The 22,769-nt window shown below is 42.1% G+C and overlaps 1 protein-coding gene across 2 annotated transcripts; it reads left to right on the plus strand.

Annotated features, from left to right (window-relative positions):
- Nucleotides 1–1,829: 1,829 nt before the first annotated feature.
- On the plus strand, nucleotides 1,830–20,561 carry golim4a (golgi integral membrane protein 4a). Of its 2 annotated transcripts, XM_047594839.1 has the most exons (16): nucleotides 1,832–2,527; nucleotides 9,607–9,681; nucleotides 9,874–9,923; nucleotides 10,119–10,172; nucleotides 10,323–10,473; nucleotides 11,357–11,439; nucleotides 12,115–12,198; nucleotides 13,815–14,012; nucleotides 14,100–14,348; nucleotides 15,635–15,909; nucleotides 16,911–16,987; nucleotides 17,166–17,239; nucleotides 17,587–17,790; nucleotides 18,022–18,090; nucleotides 18,230–18,322; nucleotides 19,538–20,561. In XM_047594839.1, exons 1-16 carry the CDS (start codon nucleotides 2,341–2,343, stop codon nucleotides 19,691–19,693), a joined length of 2,079 nt encoding a protein of 692 aa, XP_047450795.1. In that variant the 5' UTR covers nucleotides 1,832–2,340; the 3' UTR covers nucleotides 19,694–20,561. The 2 variants fall into 2 exon arrangements, with proteins under 2 accessions (XP_047450796.1, XP_047450795.1); XM_047594840.1 differs by lacking the exon at nucleotides 17,587–17,790 and having other exon boundaries at nucleotides 1,830–2,527.
- The last annotated feature ends 2,208 nt before the right edge of the window (nucleotides 20,562–22,769 follow it).

Raw genomic sequence — 22,769 nt, forward strand, 5'->3', positions numbered from 1 at the left:
GAAGCCAAAGGGTAGTAACACCAGACATTGGTATGACTTAGATTTTTCTTTTCTTCGCTCACTTTGCATTTTATAAAATGATAAAACAAAATAAACAATCATTATGTATATTTTTGACAGCATTCTTTGTTCACAGCATATTTTCCACATCTGCCTAAAACCTTTGCACAGTACTATGCATATGGAAAGAAATAATATACACTTGTCAGTTTGTTAGGTACACTAGTGGAAATGAATGGATTCTAATATAATAGTCCTGCACTAAATCTTAACTTCATCTTTCACTTTATGTTTAAGCAGCACGAGAAATAGTTTGTGGAGCTGTTAAACTGGATTAAATTAAACATTAAAGTGTTTCAGATATTTACTCTAACCCGCTGACTAATAACAACTGTCGATACAACACAGGACATTTCAATAATCTCTCAGTTAGTGGAAACTAATACTAAATAGCAAAACTTTGGAAGCTAAGATCTAGTGCAGGGCTGTTAGAAGTTGGAAGACATTTGTTTTCATCACTGTACCTAATGAAGTGGCAAGTGAGACTAGAGTTTATTGTACACAGATGTAAAGGGAACATGGAAGATGGGATGACCTGATCCCAGTCACCACTTGCCATGGACTTTTGTCTCATGACCTCATTGTACACTGTTTTATTTCATTTTTCCCCTTCTCTCCCTTGTTTGTCAAAATTGAAAAGCTAAAAAAATTAATAATAATAATCGGTCTTTTATTTTATTTGTCTTGTTTTGCATGCATTCATAGGAAAAACAGTTATCAGTGTATTTTGTATCTGCGCTTAAGTCGCTTGACTTGCATACTCAAGGGTAATGTTAATTTTCACTGTTAACGCTCAGCGCTATCCCTACATTAATAGTTAGGCTATAACACACTGACATCACAACAGTTCAACTTTAAGATTTGAATACAAAATATTTCCTCGCATATTTAAATATAACAACAAGTCTTTGTAGAGACCTGCAGGTTTTTTGATCGAGCTCATCGACCAACCGATCCGATGCGTGTCTCTGACTGTGAAGAAGGAGGGAGCAGGGAGATTTCAGCTCTCAGAGGAGGGAGGGGCTTCCTCCAGGGTTTCAGCTAGGGATGTGTGATACCGCTTTTCCGCTTTCGATCCGATACCAATTAATACCAAGGCTAATATCCCGATAACGATACCTTTAGACGTCTACTTGTGTTAATGAAAACGATGACTTATACAATGAGTATTTGTGAGTGTAATTTTGAAAAATGTATTTTACACATCTGTATAGGAGTAAACAAGCTGCCAAATGTCAGACTTAATCAGAACAATTAAAGACAAACTGCAAATCAACAAGTCAACTGAAAATCTGAGGAAATCACATTTATAAAAATCTCTTTCAAGCAAAAATTAAAATAAGAACAGTCGCTCGGACTTCGATACAATTCTTTTTCGACCAGTTCTTCAGATTAGAACTTGACAAAACTTGAACTATGACAAAAAAAGGTCACATTCTGCATTCACATTATACAGTCATTTACCATTTATATTTTTTTTGTTAAGAAACAACAGCATGTTGACATGCTCTACGTGTATGCCTGTGATGGGCACTGTGATGTATTTTGACCAAATCTGGATGTTGGATGCCTGCCTTCCAGCATAAACGTCTGTCTCAGGTATGGGAGCATTTCACGCGCGTTTTACTTTCGAAGAACTGATCACAGATTCACCGTCATAAAAGTATTATTTCCTGTGAAAGCAGACTTGGTATCGATATTTTGATGTGAATATCGATTCCAAACAAACACGTTTAGATCGGAAGTATCGACATTTCTGGATCGACACATACATCCTACTTTCAGTTGGATGGCAGCAGGCGGCTGCTCGGCTGACACGTAACTAAAGTTAAAGGTGCTGAGGAGGCCTCGTCGCGGAGTTAAGTTTTAACTTTTTTTCCCCACTGGGCTCGCCCCGAAACGCGTTGTCAACTGTGAAATGTGAACGGGGAGAGGAAGGGTCCAGCCTCGGGATTGTGTCGCGTTTGAGCGACGACGAACGAGAGTTTGACCTGAAGTCAGAGCAACAAACCCGAGCGGCTACTTTGAAGTCGCAGGCGACAGGGGGATAGTTGGATGTGGCTGTGCTAAAATAATGTACACACACATTAGCAGCTAACGCTTGTTTTCTGCGTGGAAAATGCTCGGGGAGTGAGGGGAAAGGAGGAGGGGGTTTCTTTCGTCTTCACGGGAGGTAGAGAGGGAGCGAGAGAGAGAGAGAAAAAAAAGTTGTGTTGGAAGTTTCCAGCGGCAGAGACGGGGCTTGTTCGCGCAGACAGCGGGGAGGGGTGCGGGTCCAACATGGGAAACGGGGTTTGCTCCCGGAGGCAGCGGAGGATCTTCCAGTGCCTTCTGCTGGTCACCGTGGTGTGCGGGCTGATGTACGGGGGCATGCTATCCTACGAGATGCACAAGCAGCTCAAGAGGACCGAGGCGATGGCGCTCAAGTATCAGCAGCACCAGGAGTCGCTCTCGGCTCAGCTCCAAGGTAAACACACTAAGATTGAATGTGGTTTCGCGTCCACAGCTGACAGACGTGAGCGCACGGCCGGTGTCAAACCAGACTCCGCGAGCTAAAAGCACACTTTTCTCTTTGTCGAGCTCGCTTCAAACGCTTACACGTCTCGGCACGTAGTCAGAAACTGTGCAAGATCCATTGCTAACCCTACTTCAGTTCGGCATCCACTTGACACATTAGAGCGTCAGATTAAGTTTAAATCCTATTCCTCCTGACATATTTTCCAAAGCAAAAAGACCTGTTTGCTTCCACGTTTTCTGGTTTAAGCCTCTCATGTGTCTGCATGCTTTACTTTGTCATTGATAATAGCGGATGAATATTTGTTGCAAAAGGGATACGAATGGAGATCTTGTAAACCATTGTGTTGTTTTTACAAAACCCTATGTAATAATAATTAAGCAAACAAATGTCATAGTAAAAACGTATTAGTATTAGTAAGGTAATGCCAACCAGCCCTTAAAGCTAAAATAAGTCCTTATTTGTCTCTGCAATCTGACCTAAGTAGACTGTAACTACACTGTGGCCAGGCTCTTATTTACCAAGACCGTGCCTCCGACCTCTGACCTTAGCTGACCTTCTAATCTCCTGCTAAACCAGGTTAAGATCTGAGTAGGTTGGCTTTAAAGCTCACTACAGTGTTCATTTGGTCAGACAGGTCTGCGTTATTCACGGGTGCACTGTAAAAGTGAAATTAGATCCCACACTCTTCCCGGGCCGAGGTTCCTAGATCCCAGACTTCTCCAGGGCTGAGGTTCCCAGACACCTGGTCGTAGTGACTGTGACCCGAGGTTCACGGCACTTTATCTAGGAGTCATGAGGTCAGCCACAACATCTGCTGCTGCCATGCACAGCTGGAAGACCAGAGGAGGGAAGGAGAGCCCCGTCACCTTAGATTCAGGCAAAGCAAACTGATGATTCACTGTGTCAGATCCAGCTGTTGTAACTTTTTATGTCTGACCTCCATCGCACATGTGAGTTATTGTGTCGTCATGTTGGTGTTTAGAACTCAGTAGATACATTCTAGTGTACGTACTGATCGCACAGCGACACCACATGGAGCAGTTATCTGAAAATCTTTCTGCATACATTTGCACGATAATGAGGAGTCACTGATTTCCCAGGCCATTTTAATGTCTTCACAGCTCAGTCTAACGGGCTCAGGTTGATATTGGATTGTAGATTTCAATATTTTGTTGTTGCAGAAATTTCTTATCTGAAAGGCATGATTTTAAAGTCTCTGTTAGAGTTCCTGAAAGTAAACCATGAGCATGCATGTTCTTGTAATCATAGAAAGCACGGTCAGCCCTGGTGCCAAAAATATTTGGCTGAGCGACAGGATGCTGCAGCACCATGATAATATGAATGGTGCCTGATACTACCACGAGTGAGGACTTGCTTTGGACATATAATCTGGCCTTCATATAAACCCATTACAATAGAGGGGATTGTACCATCTTAATAATACTGTACTTCTTTCCAGCGTTGAAACTTATTTCACATGTTTGAGGGGTGGGATCAAATTAAGTCTTATTTTACTTTAATTCATTCATGCATTTGATGGATGTGAAGATTTTCTGATTTTCCTTTTGAATACTTTAATAATTTAAACTCCGGCTTCCTCCTGCATTAATCTCAACAGAGTTGTGTAAATTGCTGCTTCCCACAGATAAATGTTATCATCGGAAACATGCATGAATAGTTTGCGAAGTTAAATAGTTAGGCCGGGGTAGATACACTGTTAATTTAGTCATTTTCATGCATGCACTGCAGCCCGGAACTGCAGCCATCACCCAGATGAGCTTTTTGTGACCAGGACTAAGTTGGGCCGAACCAGCAGAATGTTTCTGTTAAAATCCCAGCTTGAGGAACTTTTTACTAACCCCCATCTCTACAAATGATTAAACACTCTCTTCCAGCAGTGACCTCGCTGATTTGCTCACTCTACATAAACATAGTGTGCTGTGTTGACAGGATGTGGGGTTTTGTGTCATGTCGTTATGCCATGAGTTTAAAATTAACAGCTGGGTGGAGAGCCCGCTCCCAAATGGCTTTTCAGAACAAGGTTTGTGCCCATATCAGGGAGTCACAGAGTGTCAGTGTTTCATTCAGTGCAGGCTTCAATCTACCTAACCAGGAAGTCCCTATCATCTGAAACTTTGTCCTGCTTGTCTTTTTAGTCTTACTGGTCATTTGTGTAAAAGTATATCCAGACCTGAGAGTATTATTTTAGTCAGTGTCAGGTCAAGCTTACTCAAATAGCTCTATTCTTTCAAATGCTGCACTACAGCTGATGTATTCAGAATCGGAGACAATGGTTGCATAATGTGACACTTTTGAATGAAATGTGTGTGGCTCAACTCCCTTTGCATTGCTCAACATGCACACCACACCCTTAACTGTTATTGTTAAGTGATGGATTATTCAGCCAATGACAAGTCCCAGTCAACCTGATACCCACAGTTGACTGCTGTTTTTCTTGTCCTATATTTAGAGGTTGGCCATCGCTTGGGGGTTTGTGAGCCAGCCATATTGATTCACTGTTACCCACTGTAACCACAGGCTCTTCAGTTGTCCGTCATTTAAAAGGATCAAGTGGCACTTTGTGGTTATGCGTGTACTCTAACAAATGTGCCCCCCACCCCCCAAAAGACCTCATTGTTTTCTCTTTTGGACTAACAGTGGCATACAGAGCTCTTCGTACCAGGTCACATGTATATATAGAGATGTCAAAATTAACACGGATTAATCAGTCATTATGATTAATCTGTGGTTGAACAAATGTTAAGTTGATCCAGTAGTAACTGGCAGCAGAACCAGGAGATAAAGATGTAAGATGCTAAGCAGCACATTGTCCCTCTCCATGGGAAATTTAAGTACAAAAAAAAAACAGATGGAACAGTGGGCTGACATAAAGTATTATACAGACTCCGCAGGAAGGAGTTTTCTTTTCACCGAAGCACTTCCAGCTTCGAATACCACAGTTAGTCAGGGATTCTGCTAGCACTTAGGCTAACGCATCAGCCAGCTTGCAACAAACCGAGACAAAGACAAGTCGGCAATGCTGGCTTGAAAATATCTCCTTCAACCACTGCTCTGGGTGAGAGACTCTTTTACTGTGCTCAGAAACGTTGGCTGTTAGAATGGGAAATGAATGAAGTAAAACTGGTAATACCACAAATGGCATGTAAGAAAAATCAAGTTACATGCAGATGATGCAACTTTTTCTGAAGCCAAAGAGCTTTTTACTAGCTATTATAGTGTGGGATTTAGTGGCATCTATCTGTGAGATTGTAGATTGTAACTAACGGGTGACCTCTCCTTGTGCACTGACTTATGGTATTAAATACGATAAATAGTGCTGTCAAAAGTAAATGCGGTAATTACACCTTAACTCAAACTCCTGGCTCGTACCTCGGCTTCAGAAGCACCAAAAGTTGGTGAAAGTGTTATGTAATTTTCCCCTTGATGCTGTCTCAGGGAAACATTTCTCTGCTTTTAAACATAACTTTGACTATAGCCAACGATGACTAAAACAGAAGAAGTAGTTTTGATGCTAAGAGACGTAGTTTTGGTTAATGGCAGACCTAAAGCAAATACAAAAGATTGAGCTTGGCTGAAGCCCAGTTCAATTATTTAAAAAAAACTGCCTGGGTCAACCCTGATATTATACTGGTCAATCCACCCCAGTAGAAACATGATGGGTACCAAAGAAAAGTACTTTCTCCCTATATAGATTTAAAACCCTCATTCTAAGCAGCCAACAAAAATGGAGAATTATACAGTGATGAAAACACATTTATGAATACTGAAATTTGTATTTGTGCCAGTAGAGAGCCCAAATTCTACACAGTGCTCCTTTATATATTTTTTTCTAAAAGATCCCATTGACTTGTTAACTCAACTGGCTCCTTGTGTTTGTGTGCACTTAAGGACTGAAGTGTGAGCACACACACAAATTCTCCACAGACAAAGCGCCCCGTTTCCCTGCCTGTCCACACCATGAGCCAAATCTAACCAATCCAATCTTCACCACATCTAGACCAATAGCTCTGCTAGTAAAGGTCGCCACAATAGAGAGCTCGCTTGTTCTCGCTCTGCAGATGCACTTGAACCAGACTGTAAGGGAAATGTTTCATTGCTCTGAGGGGAAATCCTTGCACAATAAAGGATCTCATGCTCCTTGAAGCTTGAAGATAACAGCAAGTTTAAAATGGGAAAGAGAGAGTCTAGAAACGTTTACAGGAAGTGGATGCTCATTTGTGGTATAGGTCATGCTATAATGAAATAGCAGTAAGCCGTCCATGTTGGGGAAAAACGAGCAAAAAAAAAAAAAAAAGACAATTTTTCTCTTTAATCTGCTCTTATTATGACATCGATATTTTTGCAAGCGTCTCCCTGCAGCTGTTGCCCGGTCATGCCGACCTCTGGGGAAAGGGTGTGTGATGTGGCCTGAGAGCTTATGGAAGAGCAGCATGGCCTCATGTTTGCCACTCCTGACCATGTACTGCAGAATAAAACCTCCCTCATCGCGTGATGCTAGATGACCACCTGATCACGCTCAGTATTGTATTTCACTAAATGCAACTGATGTGATCTGGCACATACAACCGTATAAAACCTTACTTTTGCATGGAGAGGATCATTTCTCAAAGCAAAGTCTGGACTTCATGGAAGCGATTTTCCTGCTGGTCAAGTGGAGGGTACTGCAATTTGGAAAGCATTTGCATCCAAGTTTGTATTTAACTTCTCATGAGCTTAGCTTAGTGTCCTTAGTGCACATGTCCCTCTGTTTGACATTACATCTTAATAGACTATGTAGTGCATCAATAATACCTGTAGTTTGGCTTCAGTCTCCTCTACCTTCATCTGCGTTTCATTTGCAGTTAGGTTCTCTTTGTCCATGGCGAGTTCTTACTTAACTTCCCGATGCCAGCACAAATGACTAAACCTGATTTGTACCAGCATGACGTGTGGGGAAATTTCAAGGCAGATGCTGTTAAATATACTAGATTTCTTTTATGAGTCGAGTGTAAGCATGCATTGACTGAATATATAGAACAGGAATGCCCGATCAAGTTTTGTCCTCAATCTGATACCAGTCATCACTGTCTTAATTCCAATAAATAAGGCCGTCAAAGCTGGTGTAGTGCGGAAAGTGTAGCTTGTACCTTGGCACCAGAAGCTACAACAGACGGTGAAAACTTCTTTTAAGTGTTCAGTGTTTGTTGTTGTTCCCGTGCAGCCTTTGCCTGGGGGTACCTGACGCACAGCTTTTTTAATTATGTTTTTGGGTGGTGAATAACATTTATTGAATGACTACTTCCTACTGCCCCCTTGCAAGTCACCTGAAAATTTCCACTAATTTTAAATATTTCTGACTGACTTCACTTTGCACACTTGATTTTTGTTTTTCTTCTTCTTTGATTTTTGAGGCTAGCCAACAAAGAGAAAGGCAATGTTTCGGCAATACAGGGACGTGGCTTTTGTTTTATGGAGACCTCAAATCAATTTGAACAAAAGCTCAGACTTGGCTGAAGCCTGATACTGATCCCTTCCAATTATTTTGGAAATGCCTGGATTAGCCCAGATACCGATCTCCTGACACTGATCAGGACATCCCTAGTGTTTAGTACAGCGGCTAAAAAGTTTGTTTGCTTTTTACCAGTTGAAGTAATGCTTAGTTACTCTTTTAAACCGTAGTACCAATTCTGTGCCTCTTCTTGTGCTTGTGTTTCTGAGACTTATTCTCCCCTCTGCTTTCTCTTGGTTAATCTTGGCTGTTTCTTTCATTTTCCGTGTTCATTTCCTGTACTTATTTTCTCCGTCCCTACACCTATCCTTCTGATCCTCTACTCTACTCCCCCTGAGTTTTGCTGTCCTTGTGAAATTATCACAAGATAGATGCTTCTCCTGGAATCTGTTGAGGTGGCATTCAGAGGGAAGAAGAGCCACATCATCACTTTGACTGCCCATCCCCCAGGGAAGAAGCACAGACTTCATGTTCAGAGTCCAGGTTTTTAATGGGTGAATCACAGGCTGCTTAAGACCACAGCAACTCATTAAAGTCAGAACAAAGTATGTGGACTGAAACAACAAGAGGTGACCGATGTCTTCATCGATGCTGAATTAGAAATTAAGTGCGGGTGTTGGTGGGTGTTGCTACTACTGCCACTTTGCCGGTGTCAAACAAAGTTAGGAAAAACTTCCACATGTTGTCAATGATGCTGCGTTTATAGATGTCTTAATACCACAAGCTTGTCTTGATGCCACTGGAGTTTCCTAGAACCAAGCATGGTTTGGTAAAGCAGCTGAACAGACACTAAAAATGATCATCACCGTGCAGAAGTGTCTGCTGAACTGGCTTCAGGAGACTTTTCTGTCTGCCGCGGTATGCTGCCTAATTCGCCAAAGGATTTATTTCTGAATTATCTGATTTAACGTTTAAACCTGATGAGGGGGTAAAAGGAGGCTATGAAATGGGAAGCTGTGTGAGAGCATGGAGGCTTTAGAAGACAGCTGAAGAGATTAGCAAGAACTAAGAACTAAAACATGATATTGGGTCAAATAAAGATGTCTTCAAGAGATATTAGCGTTTGTAAAAAATGCTTTTTACTAAGAATTCTATTTAAACTAGGAAATTGTTCATCAAGGCAGTGCGTACTTTACAAACAGTGATCTGCTTCCTCATGATTTCATTTTGATTGTGGTAAACACCAGCTACTAGGTCCAAAAGCAGGAACTACACTAGTAGTCCCAAAGATATTTCGAGATACTGTCAGTCTTGAGGCGAATACCACAGTCATCTGTTGATGGAGGAACTGTCACAAACTCTGTTTATATAAGTATCACGTCTGGCTCTCACGTCTTCTCTCTGTCTGCCTTTCTCAGGGTTGAAGTATGTTCTTTTGTGGCGCACATATTTGCATATTGTTCTTTCTGTTCCTGGTTTGCCTTCAACCTGGTCCAAGTGTACCGATAGTTCAGAGCACTCACCACCTCTCTGTGTTCTCCTTCTCTTTGTTTATCCCATCCGTGCTGTGTGTGTTCAGTGGTGTACGAGCATCGCTCCAGGTTGGAGAAGTCTCTGCAGAAGGAGAGGCTGGAGCACAAAAAGGCCAAAGAAGGTGAGAAATATAACACACACGCTCTATTCAAGCTTCAAGACAAATTCCCTTTTTATTTTTATATACATCCGTGGTAAGGAAAATATTACACACACTACAGGCCATTTAATAAGACACTGTTGTGTAGGTGATGTTTGATACATTTCTAAAAATAATAATAAAAATAATAAACTTGTGTGTGTTGTTTTATAGATTATCTGGTTTATAAACTGGAAGCACAACAGTCACTGAACAAGGAGAAGGTATGCTTTTACAACATTGTTACATTTCCTCTATCTATAAAACTATCTCTAGACTTTTTTTACAACTCAATTGTTCCGTCTTTTAAAGTGCTGACAGCATTTTCTGTTTGGTTAGGTGTTTATTTGTACTAGTGCTTTGCCAACAGTATTGCTATGACTAAACTTGTCAAAATCTTTGTCTTTCTGCTCTAATAGCAAGACTCCAGCAGCAGATTCAACTCTTTACAAGTGCAGCATCAGATGTTAAAGGTACGAAGACACACATGCTCATATTTAACCTCCGTTGTCATGTCATTCCCGACCGTATTACACATCCTTCCTCTATTTGGTTTGTGGTGTAAACCTCGTGGCGTAACTGAGGAAAGACCATGTGACGACTATAACCTCTGTGTCTAATAGAATCAGCACGAGGACCTGAAAAGGCAGTACTACGATCTGCAGGAGCAGCATCAGGTCCAGGGAGAGGACCACGGCCGGCTGCTGGACGAACACAAGGACCGCTACGAGAAACTGCAGCAAACCAAAGAGGCGGAGATCTCCCAGCTCAAAGGTAGGCACAGTCACACACAGAGGGCACATTGTTGACTTCATGTACAGCATATGAGAGTCATTTATTTCGCACTAACGAATTTATCCCTGCTTTAATGCTGTCAGAACTTGAACACTCACTTGTCATTTCATTAGAGACACTAGTGAAAACAAATGGAGCATGAAGGTTATGTATTCACTATGATTTAGTTTAATTTTCATTTAAATGCTGTGGTTGGTAGCACTATTGAATTGCATTGCGTTCTACTGACACGTTTCTATTATTTTGACATCCCCAATTTATTCAGTGGACTGGACTTAATAACACACTTCAGTGTTTAATTTAATCCAGTTTAACAGCATCACAATACAAAAGATTTGACACTGTGTCACCATAAAATGGACATTGGGAGCCATAGAGGAGGATTTAGTGCAGGACTATTATATTAGAATACAGCCATGCTCAGTAGTGAACCTAGTGCTTTTAGCAGTGTAGATGAGTATTAGAAATTATAAAATGCACAATGGAGACATGTATGCCATGTAGTTAAGCCCACTGTCTCCATCTTGTGTCTTAAAAGAATACTGCATACCTGAACTGAAATAGATTTATGTGCTGATTTCTAGTCCTGAACTGAAAAGTGATGTGATTCACATGGCTGTAAATCAGTTGTACCTAACCAGGCAAAACCAGACCGTGTAACGTACGTTTTAAGTTACGTAAATTAAAATTACTTGTAATTGTTTCTAAATATACTACGTAATGTATAATCCAAAAGGCGTTAAATAAGGTCAGCTGGACTTGTAGGAGTCCAGCTGACCTTATTTAACGCTTTTTGGATTACCATGACCTGGATGACTACGTAATGTATACTCTCTATTAACATGTTTGCTGTTTGTCTCAGATAATGTATATAATCTGAGAGAGGAGAATAAACAGCTGAGGAAAGCTCATCACGACATTCACACGCAGCTGCAGGACGCGCGGGTGAGAACAGACACACACAATTTGTTCAGACATAAGACTAAAGCTTAATTGTTTACATGGATACTAAAGGAAATGTTTAAGATTAATAACGTACATATGCATTTACATTGCCCAAAACATTAAGCCGAATAGAAATATAAAACTGATCCTGCCACTCAGATCTGTTGGAAATATAGCAGCTAACTTTAACATAAGTGAAATCATTCAATAGAAAAATAGAATCTGGAATTTAAAGAAACAAAAACTTAGCTCTGAAATTAACAGAAAGCTTTCAAGAAGAAATTTAGATACATGTAAGCGTGAAATATACTATCTACGAGTTTAAAAAGGAACAATAAACGAATTGTTTTGCCGATGCCATGTTTCTGTCCCTCTTAGAAACCTTTATTTATATTTATTCCACCCAGACCATCAGAGCTTCAGAGCAAGGGTTTACATGGTCATTAGGTGCCAAAGGTTCACACCACCAAGTCTGTTCTCATCGATGGTTACATGTGGCATTCGAGTCATTCTTAGTTCTGGTAGGGCTTTTAATTATGAGGGGAGAACAATGTAAATGTCAGTGATTTATAAAAATACGTGTAAGAAGAGTGTGTTGTTTTATGTAAAATGAAAGATTTGTTGGCATACTGACATAAAAATGACTTTGTCTTCCCATTGCTGCTGTGTGTTAAGGTGCAGCATCTGGACCTGAAGGCCGCTCATGACCAGCTCGCACTGACGCTGGAAGACCACAAGAGTGCGCTGGCTGCAGCTCAGGTAGGACAGCACCACCGGCAGGATGTTGACTGCAGCCGCTGAGTACCTCCCATTGAGGCTGAATCCAATCATTTTATCACTGTCAGCAAAGCGACACATTAAGTCTGGGTGGAGGCTCTGTTAAAGGACTCGTAATGAGTCTTCCCTCATTTGTTAAAACAAACAGGGAATAAACGCACTGGTGGAAAGTCCTGTAACAAGCATGTCCACAGAGAGGGTGTAAAACTGCAGATTATTTTACATTATATGTTCTCAGTAGGATTAGCTCCACCTCCTCTAAACCTCTGAAGCAGAAGAATGAGTGTTGCAGAGGACTGTGTAATTCTCAACTGAAAGGGAGAAAAAATGCCAGAGGTGTTTCTAGGTTTTTTGACTAATTACATCAGATGTTGCCGTTTCTCCTTGAGTGTGACCTTTGAATTAGTTTATTGAGTGTACAGTAGTCTGCTGATTTCCTCCACATTAATAGTCACTCACTCTCTTTTCCACAGTCTCACTCTCTTTCTGCCTGTCTGCTTTTGCTAATTTGTTTTAAAGCCAGTCCTGCTTTCCATCAGTGCCTCTGGTTTAATGCGCACACACACACACACACACACACACACACACACACACACACACACAAACACAAGCACACACACTCTTTCTTCACTCCAGGGGGTTTGGTTTAGTCAGGGCTGTCAGAGCAGTACATCTAAAGCACACTGCAGCCAATCAGCCAGAAACATATAATGGAGGGACTGGAGCGAGGCAAAGGGACAGGAGAGGAATTTAGGAAGGAATTTTTAGAATTTAACCCCTTGGCCTGGTTAGAAAGTCAAAGGAAAGTGTTGTATTTAATGGTTTGCCGGTAGGAGCGGATGGTCCGCTTGAAATGAAGTGCCATGCTTCAGGGGAATGTGGAAGTGTTGAAATCGTGTGATTAAAAACTGTTGCTGATTCAGGATGCTGGTGAATTAGCGGCTCTACATAATAAATAATAATAAATGCAGATAAAGACACTGACTGCTTGTTGGCTGTTTCCATGGGCAGCATTTTTTCAGTGATTTAGACGGGGGCTAAATAAAATGATCCAATTATATATATTTGTTTTCATATGCAAAGTGGATCTGCCCACTCTGGATCATATATATGATCACAGAAAATGTTGTTTTTCCCCCTCAATTTGACAACACTGAATTCATTCAACTACAGTCATGTTTCTATCCCTTCCAGGAACTCAACACCTATCTGTCAAATGCTGAACCTTCTTCGTCGGGCTACATTCCTGTTTTTGTTTCTTCTCAATTTTCTCAATTCTCAATTTTAAAAACATACTGTCAGTAATTTCCTAAATCTTTTCCCTCCTTTTTAGTCAAAGCTATTTGTCAAAATAAGAAATTTAAAAATAATATTAATAATAATAATAATTCTTAATTCGTTAAACAGTGTTTCACCAGCAGACGTATCATTAGCAACGCTATTATTTAAAGAGTTGGGGTTCATTTATTATTATTTTTTTCCATTTGCTAATAGCAAAACTTATTTTATTGAATGGCCAGTAAGTGTGGACCTGTGTGAAGTGAGATAGTAACAATCATGCAGAATGATAGAGATCTATCTTTGTTCCTTTGTTCCAGGTGCAGTTGGATCAGTTCAAGCAGCTCAAGGGCTCCGTGGACAGAGGACCCAACGTGATCCAGTCTAAGCAGCAGCCACAAGCAGCCACCACAGCCCCTGAGTCTCATGTCCATGAAGCCCAGCAGACAACCGGGCTGGAACACAAAAACGAGCCCGTCCACGAGGATCAGCAGCATCACCAGGACACTGAGTCGAGGGTAACGGGCTCATCTCATTATCCAAAGGTTTACTGTAAATATGAAAACACTATCATCTAATCCTTTCCCTTGTGACTCCCTTCTCAGGTGGTCCAGCCTCAGATCAAGACTGACCCCGGTGTCTCCCAGCACACTTTGGCAGAAAAAGAGGATGATGGAGAGGGAGAGGCGGAGAGGAGGAGGGAGCTGGCTGAGGAGGAGATGGCCCAAGCAGGGCAGCCCCAGAAGCTGGAGGAGGACCCAGACCAACCACAGGATGAGCAGCAGGAGGAGGAGGAGGAGCCAGAGCAGCCGGACGAGAACGCCTTGGACCGGCAGAGACGGCAGCCACAGCAGGTCAGGACTTAAACTACTCTGGCTTAACTAAACACGGCCCACACCAGGGTTGTACTGTTCTGGAAATGTGGAAATGTGAATCACGATTTTTTTGCCTAGAATTGAGATCACGATTCTTGGGCGCAAATTTTTTTTACACTGATGAACTTTAACAAAACAAAAAACAAATGGTCATTGAAGTAGTAGTAGTACTGCTGACTTCTCTCTGCTTCTCTCCCGTTTCCACACACTCAACTGCTTTACAATAGGTAGAGGGAGGAGGCAGCGGCAGTGCTGCCTTTAGGGGCGCTTGAAAAAATCCGTGAAGAAATGGGAGCATTTGTTTTTGATGTCACTTGTGAAATAAAATGCTTAAGAGTCGGTGTGTTTCAAAATGAGATCACATGGGTGTGTGAATCAAGATTGCGTTTTTTAAACGATTTATCGTGCAGCCCTAGTCCACATTTCTTTTTCACTTGGAGTGAGAGACATTTTAACATTCCATTGTGTCGTATGTGGTACGGCATTAGATTTTTGAACAAATCGGAGCTCTGGAAATGAGTTTGAGTAAATGCTACATGCTATATGTTGTTGGAAAGCTAATTTTCTTCTGATTTCATTGATGAGCCATTATAGGATTCAACCAGCACATTTTGTTCAAAACAATAAAAATGAGAAAGGAGCATAAACTCACTGCAAACACCTCATATCGATCCAACAATCAATATTTTCCAGGTCAAAGCGTCTCTTTCGTATTGACAAGGCTCCAAACCGTCCATTTCAGGCCTGGAAAGAAGCCCGTTCCCCGTCTTTCAACCACAGACTGAGCCAATTGTAGCCCATTTAGTGGATGATTGACATTTCATGTAGCCAATGAACTGCTCCAAACAACTATGCCACTTCCCTGGCAAAGTGGGAAACGATGCAAAAAAAGATTTTACTTCACTAACTCTGTATCCATTACTCTAATTATAGAATATAGTTCCTCTGAGTGTCACCTTTCAGTGGAGCCCAAGATCATGACCGTACGTTGAAGTTATGGCCTTTTTATTCACATGTGTCCAAATGGTACAGTTTGGAGACGCCTGGTATTACCCTTAGTTAAAAAGGCAAAAGAAACTCAGGTTTGGTCATTTCTATATGCAATTTGAACTCAAAGTAAGTAAGACATTATGATCAGACTTACTTTTGATTAATGACACTTTGTGTGTTCAGCAGCTTCAACGTCTTATTCTGCCATTCGCCTTTTCCAAAGTTCTTTCTTCATGCTCTTACTCCTTTTAACATGTGTGTGTGTCATCACTAAGGGTCTGCAGGAGGAGGCCCAGCTGCACCACCAGGCGCCAGCCCCGGTGGAGCATGGGAAGTCGGCCTACGAGCAGCAGCAGGAGCAGCAGCGTCTGGAGGCCCAGAGGGCCGAGGAGCGCAGGCAGATCCAGATGAGACAGGAGGCCCTGCAGGCCCAGAGAGATAAGGTGCTGAGGGAGAGAGAGCAGAGGCTGAAGGAGGAGCAGGAGAGAGAGGAGCAGCATCACAGGGAGGCCGACAGACGGGAGCAGCTGCTCAAACAGGAGCACCAAAGGTCAGATGGCAAATCAGAGTGTGGGATTCTGTAAAAGTGCAGTGTCTCAGGAGGAATTAGAGCTTTTTACCATCTAACTGTCTTTTCAAGGGACCAAAGACAATTGTAAAGGTGACTCAGTTGACTGATTGAAGATGTGACATACAACAGAATCAGTCAGGTGAACTCTGAAGTGTACAGTGTTATACTCTTTACTCTAAAATAAAATAATAAAACTCAAATAAAGCAAAGTTGATTAGACAGTGCTTCATATAACAGATGGAAAAAGAGATAAAGAAAGTAGTAATATTCTGCATGGAGTCTGTCGCTTCACCTCAGTGTAATTTAACTGCAGTTCACTTAAAGAAGACAAAACTAAAGGCAGCAACACAAACAAACACCAACTGAAGAGAGGTGCAGTAAAAGACTAGCAAAACATCACACACGAGCACAGCAGAGATTCTTTGGTGATGTTTCACAATCATTTGATTTCTGGTTATATTAAGTCTAGTCACATTTGAGCCCATTGAAAAAAACTGATTTGTTTTCACCCTTCCTTCCATTTGGATCTGAAAACCCACTAGTAAAAGCTGGCAGTCGGCACTTTGAGTTCACATTCTTCATATTATTAGAACTTGAATAGGTTTTAGAAACAGTTCACACATGCAGTACATAAACTTGGTCACATAAACCAGGTTTGGTGTGCCCTCCTGAATGTCAACACAAAATAAGTAAAAAGCAGAAGCATTGGTTCAAACTGTTGAAAATAATTTAAAGTTATGCAAGGCCTTTGTTTAAAACTGCCTGACACTGACATCACATGTTTCAGTCTTGATGCAGGCAAATACACAATCTGCTGCTTGGTGCATAATCCAGGAGGACTCATATGGTGACTCAGTTAAATCCAGAAAGGAGAAGGGGAGGGGAAAGCAAGCAGTGCATGTTTAAACACTGCCTAGTTTGTAAACCCATTTCTCAGCATTAATACTTCTCTGAATGTCGTGTACTGTCATTGTTATCAGGAAGAGGACAGAGTATGAGAATCTGGACAATGACATCGTTCAAGGAGAAGAGGAGCACCACACCAATGACGAAGAAGGTGAGACAGAAATATAAAAATAACTAAATCTTGGGCTGTACATGAACAGGAACACATTCAAAATGTGTGTCTTATTTGCAATATACTGTATCTTACAGCTCTTTGACAAAAAAAAGTTAAGATGGACATGGATGGATAATTGGATGAGTTCACAGCAGTTTTGTTTGTGTTCTAACAGAGAGAGATGGTCACATGTTGCACGAGGAGGATGAGAAGCAAGAATCGGATCACAGAGGGCCTGCACATCATCAGGTGATTATCTGTGGCCTGTTTCCATCCTGCTCTCTCCTTCTGTTAACACATTCCCTCAACATCTGTCAGGCTCCATAATTCACTTATCATTCACACCGGTCCACCGTGTGTCATCCATCAGGGCACGGACTCTTAATAATCATCATCATCTGACATCTTCCTCTTCCCTCTGTCCAACCTCTCAGTCCAACTAGTGAGCCATTTCATTTTCTTGATAGCAGCAGGGGAGCTCGTTCAACAAACTTGCCCGCATCAACCCCTCAGAGCTGCGGTTTTGTGGCTTCCGTTTTGCCATAGCTCGAACTCTTCCGCGCTCTCTGAAATTGCCGTAATCTCATCGTGCACAGGGCGCTGTAGACGGTGAACTAGACCCAGAGGACGACCCCAATAACCAGGGAGAGGACGAGTTTGAGGAGGCCGAGGATGAGCGGCACGCGCACAAGGTCGCCCAAGAGGAGGAAGAGGGGGTGGAAGAGGAAGAGGAGCCGGCGGCACCGGCCAGGCACGGAGACACACACCCTGAACAGCCTGCTGTGGAGGAGGAACTGGTGGTGAGAAAAGGGACATGGAGAGATATGATAACAATGAATAAAAAATGTAGACGATGCAGCGGTCGAATGCTCTGAAGCTGCATCAGCAGAACCAACTAGAGATTAAAGCAGCAGGAAAATACAGAGTGTGGAGGAAGAAAAGAAAGATGTCAGTGTTCATACACAAAAACACAGCTCAGCGCCGCATGATGAACCTAAGGGAAGGAACTTGAAACTTGTGTGTGCTTTCAGATGGCTGGAAACCCAGATCAACAAGAAGACACGCTGGACGACCAGTACCAGGAGGAAGGAGAGGATGAGGTAACACAGCTCAGACTTCTAAATGTAAACTGTGCTTCACATGTGTCACTCTGAGCAGTTAGACTTCACTGGATCTTTACTGAAGACAGGCGTGTTGGAAATGAAGCTATTTTATGTCGTTGTTGTTGGTGTCCTGAAGGCCCAGGACGACATAGCTGGTGGTCAGAAGAGAGAGGAAGAGGAAGTGGAAGAGGAAGGAGAGGATCCGTATAATGAGGAGAACGTAGAACAGGTGGGTTCTGGGTTCCGCTTGGCGCTGGCTTCAAAAACGAGTCGATGCCTATAGACCTCCATGTTAACAGCCTAGTACAAAAACGGTTTTGGCCTCTTGAGCTGTATGGGGGTGAATTATATGTGTCAATTCAACACATTTAAGTCTGAGCTGTCAACATGGGGACGATTAGAGCCACCTCACTTAGCTTCATTGTTTCCTTGTATCAAGAACTGCACCATAAATAAGTGATAAAGTATTCTGCTGTCTTCTCTTCTAGTTGAGGCAGGATAGTATAGCTGATAGCCATCGCTCTATAATACTGCTACACAATTTATGAAATTGATTTGTGTTTTTATTAGGCGCAGTCCCGCCTAATGAGGACCATGAAACAGTTTATCTTGTACAGGTGTCACATCCAGGCATTAGCAGGCAGGGATTGACTTGTGTCAGCTCCAGTGTGTGTGTGTGTGTGTGTGTTTCCTCCCTGTAACTTGAAGCCCAGCCCGTGTTCATGGTAAACAGGAGAGATCAGGTGCTCAGTGTGTCTGGGTGTTTTATGTTCACCTGGGCTTGGTTTATTTAATAGCTCTTATATGGGAATCTGTACGAATTGAGAACCACACAGTATATATGATGTGGTTACTATTGCTTACGTAATGAATGTTATTTCTTTATTTTATTTCTTTATTTAATCATTTAATGAGTGATTTCTCCAAAATGTTTTTTCTAACAGTGCTGAGATGTCCTTTAGAAAGACATTTGAGTCCTTACTACTTTCTGTTGTGTAACTAAGACTCACCTCTGACCTTAGAGAACCACTGTAGTTTATTTATAGTGTCTGCTTTAGGTCAGACACACTGTTAGTTTTATGCTTGTAATATTTGATATTACAAATATTGTCCCATCATTTCAAACTTCTATATTAAATGAGTTTCCTGGTACTTCCTCTGCCCATCCTTCTCTTTGACAGACTCATGTTTCATACAGTCTGTCTCTGTAACCTGAGCTCAGTGGAGCTTTCACTAGGAGCTTCATTCATTCACAGCTGTGCAGAAGACATAAGACACTGTTTATTTGTCCCACATGGAAAATTACCTTGTCACAATAGCTCAGAATGCGGTACTTCATGGCATGTTAATTAACTAAAAATCTGAACACTTCACTTTAGAGCAAAAGAATGTAATGTTTTCATGAGTTTGTGTGATGACGTTGTGCGCCTGTGATTGCCCCCAGGATGAAGCAAAAAACCAGGAAGGACCAAGAAAGGAGGGAGATCATCAGAACGGCGGGAAGAATAACGAGGAAGAGAATTACGAGGAGGAAGAAGACGATTTGGAGGTGGATGCGGCTGCTGGAGACAAGGGAACCAACCGCAGAGCAGAAATGTAGTTCCTTTCCAGGCTGCCCGTAGAGCCAATCAGGTCTTTTTTTCCCTTGGTTCCCAAAGGAATTAAGCCAGCCATCCGTTTGGAATTCCAAACAGGAAAATTGGAATATCATTCCTGGAAGATGGGCATGTTAATCCAAAAACATTGTGAGTTTGGAACGGATCAGCTTACACTGTGGAAACGGACACAATTTTTCAGTAAATGGGATGTATACTGTATCATTTTTACTCATTTGCTTTTACTCGCACGTCTGCCTGGCTGCCTGTGTGGGTCTGTGTTTCAAACAGCGGTCAAACAGAGAATGTATTTTATCAGTGTGCTCTCCTTGAGTATGTTTAAAGCAAGTAAAGATAAATTATCTTTATGTCCTCATGTTCGTGCCTTTATATGTATGTTTTATGCAGACTGATGTTTCCTTTGTAGAGCTCAGATGTTAATTTACATCTCCCATTCCAATCTGTTGTTTTCTGTTATTTATTGTCTATGACAATCGTACAAGGTGCAGCATTTTTATTTTTTCTTCTGACTGAATTAGTTTGTGTCATGATAACTTTTACCAACTGATAAGCAGGAGCCTTTTCACTGGATAGTTCTGCAGAAGGCAAAAAGACGTTTCTGGTGAAGCTGTTCTGTGCTGAAAGTGTCACGCTGACATGTGCCTTTCCCTTGTTGGAAACTTCTTTTAGGTCTTAGTCTTTTTAAAGCATTGTAATCGGAAAAAAAAGCTAAGAGCATGCCAGTCCCGCTGGAGCCAATGTCTCACCCTGTCTCATCAACTGCTGGTGTGAATTCCATTCACAAACCTAATGCGTCTGTAGTCTACTGTACAATGTATAGTAAAATAAATGCTGAATATTTGTACATTTGTACACCAGTTATATTTGATACAAAGCTGTGGCAGTTGCATTGAACCCTGTTTGTCATCTGGACGGTGTGTGTAGAATAAAAAGGTCCAAGGTTTTTAGACAACTGTGAGTGATTCACCTACTGGGAGACACAATTCAAAGGCCTGTATTGTGAGATTTAGAGTGAGCTGCAGATGGAACACAGTATTGTGTTTGATTTAGTCGCTACCTTGGGATCATGTTGAACCTGGTTCAAGAGAAAGGTCAATATGAGTGCCCCCCTCATGATGTTCATATCCTTGTGGTGGGAAATGGTCATAGTTTACAAGTTGTTACATGTTTGTTGAGGTTTTCACAAATGTTGGTGGTCTTCTGTAATTTAGATGTATTTAGATGAGTTTTCTTTGTAACTTTGTATTACCTTTATTAAGCAGCCTGGTTGCTAGTTGGCTAAACCGTCGGCCTCGATGACTTCACTTCCAGACCCAGACGGTTGTCTAGCACCGGTGTCCCCATGACATTATGTGTGTATGAGCCAGAAGTGACTGTATTAGGGTGATGAGAAATGAAGCCAGAAACGGCTACGGTTCCTTCAATGTCCACACGAGGCTGGCTCCAAAAGTGAGTCGAGCCCAATGTCTGTAGCTGTCTGCCTACCCCCATCACTTCTGCTCACACTCCACCTTTTCGCCCATTTTTCAGTTTCCATTTAGCAGCGTCAGGCTAGATCCACACTGACCTTCAAAACAGCTCATCCAGATTCACATCCATCTTGTCACTGATTTGCAGTAGAGGGATGAGCTGACAGGGAACCGGAGATCATCTGGTTAATCAGACCACACATGTCAATGACGAGGGGAGTCCAAAATATAGCTACATCTGAGGCATATATATTTAATATAATTTAATAGACCATGGGTACACTACTCTAAAATAAAGAGTAGGCTTTGAGTTAGTACAACATATTCCTTGGCTGTTTCAGCATTCATCAAACAGGCTGACAGTCCTGGAAATATAATTCTACTCCAGTCTGAGTCCTGTCAGTTCCAACGGTCTACTGAGTGTAGTTACAGATTGCAACCAAATCAATGATCTTCACTTTCTAAACATCTAGAATAACCCACAGCGGCCACTACTGCACTGTAAAAAACGTACACTGCATCTAAAAGACGCCTGGAGACACTGGATCCAATGCAAAACACCGTGAAGTGCAGCACCACTGATGCCAAATTAAGCTTCCCTGACTAACCCTACCGCTAACCCTGTTAAGACTTGGGTTATGGTATGTCTTTATACCATCATGTATGTGAAAAAAAGTTGTTCCTAAAGCTTTTTAGTGTGTGTCTGTGTCAGACTGCATCCTGCCGGAGATGATTCAGTGGTGACTCAGACTGAAGTCAGGATGCTACATTCAGTGTTCAGCTGTTGATAGGTAGATAGAGTTGTTGGGATGTTCCACAGCTGAAATGTCTAATAAAACAGATGGATGGATGCACTGTGGACTCATGACTTAGACTTTCAAACAGAGACAGGATAATTATAAACATGCATCGAGCAGAGGAGGAAGAAGAAGAAGAAATCATAATTATTCACTGAATGCGGTTGTTACATGTGCACTGCAGGCCGCAAATGTTCCCAAGTATAAATCCTGCCAGCCCTGCTCCTCATCCGCCGGCTTCTGGTTGAGAAGGGAGAGGTGAGAAGATTGCACATGAACTCGCTCACATGGGAAATGAACCGACAAATCAGGACGAAGTGAAAGACGGAACGAGGGACAGGCAATTACGTCTAATGAACGACGTTTGTCCCCAGCACACAGCCTCAGTCAGACCGTCCCTCCTCCTCTCAGCCTCTATTTCTGCTCTACCTCTCACTTCCTGTCATCACAGCTGAGCTTCCTCTCCATTTCTTCCCCCTGCGCCTTTCGCCGTGCCCCTTTCCTCCTCCCCGCCGTCGTCGTCCCTCCACTGATGTGAGATTGTTGATCTCCCCAGAGGGGCCGAGGGCTGCTGATGGAGCACGGCGCGGCAGTAACAGGTGTCTCATTACTGCGCTAATAGCAGGCCACGGGGAGACGTACATGCATTTCTGCAGTGACGACGGCTCCTCCACATTCCTCACATTCTTGCCATCTCTCTGTCATTTCATGGGTGAATTACCAGGCGTGAATAATTTTAACGTGTCGATTGCCTGGAGCTCTGAATCTATCTTGAGACGAATGCCCACACGATT

Source organism: Mugil cephalus, chromosome 9, assembly GCF_022458985.1.
Source record: "Mugil cephalus isolate CIBA_MC_2020 chromosome 9, CIBA_Mcephalus_1.1, whole genome shotgun sequence".
NCBI lineage: Eukaryota > Metazoa > Chordata > Actinopteri > Mugiliformes > Mugilidae > Mugil > Mugil cephalus.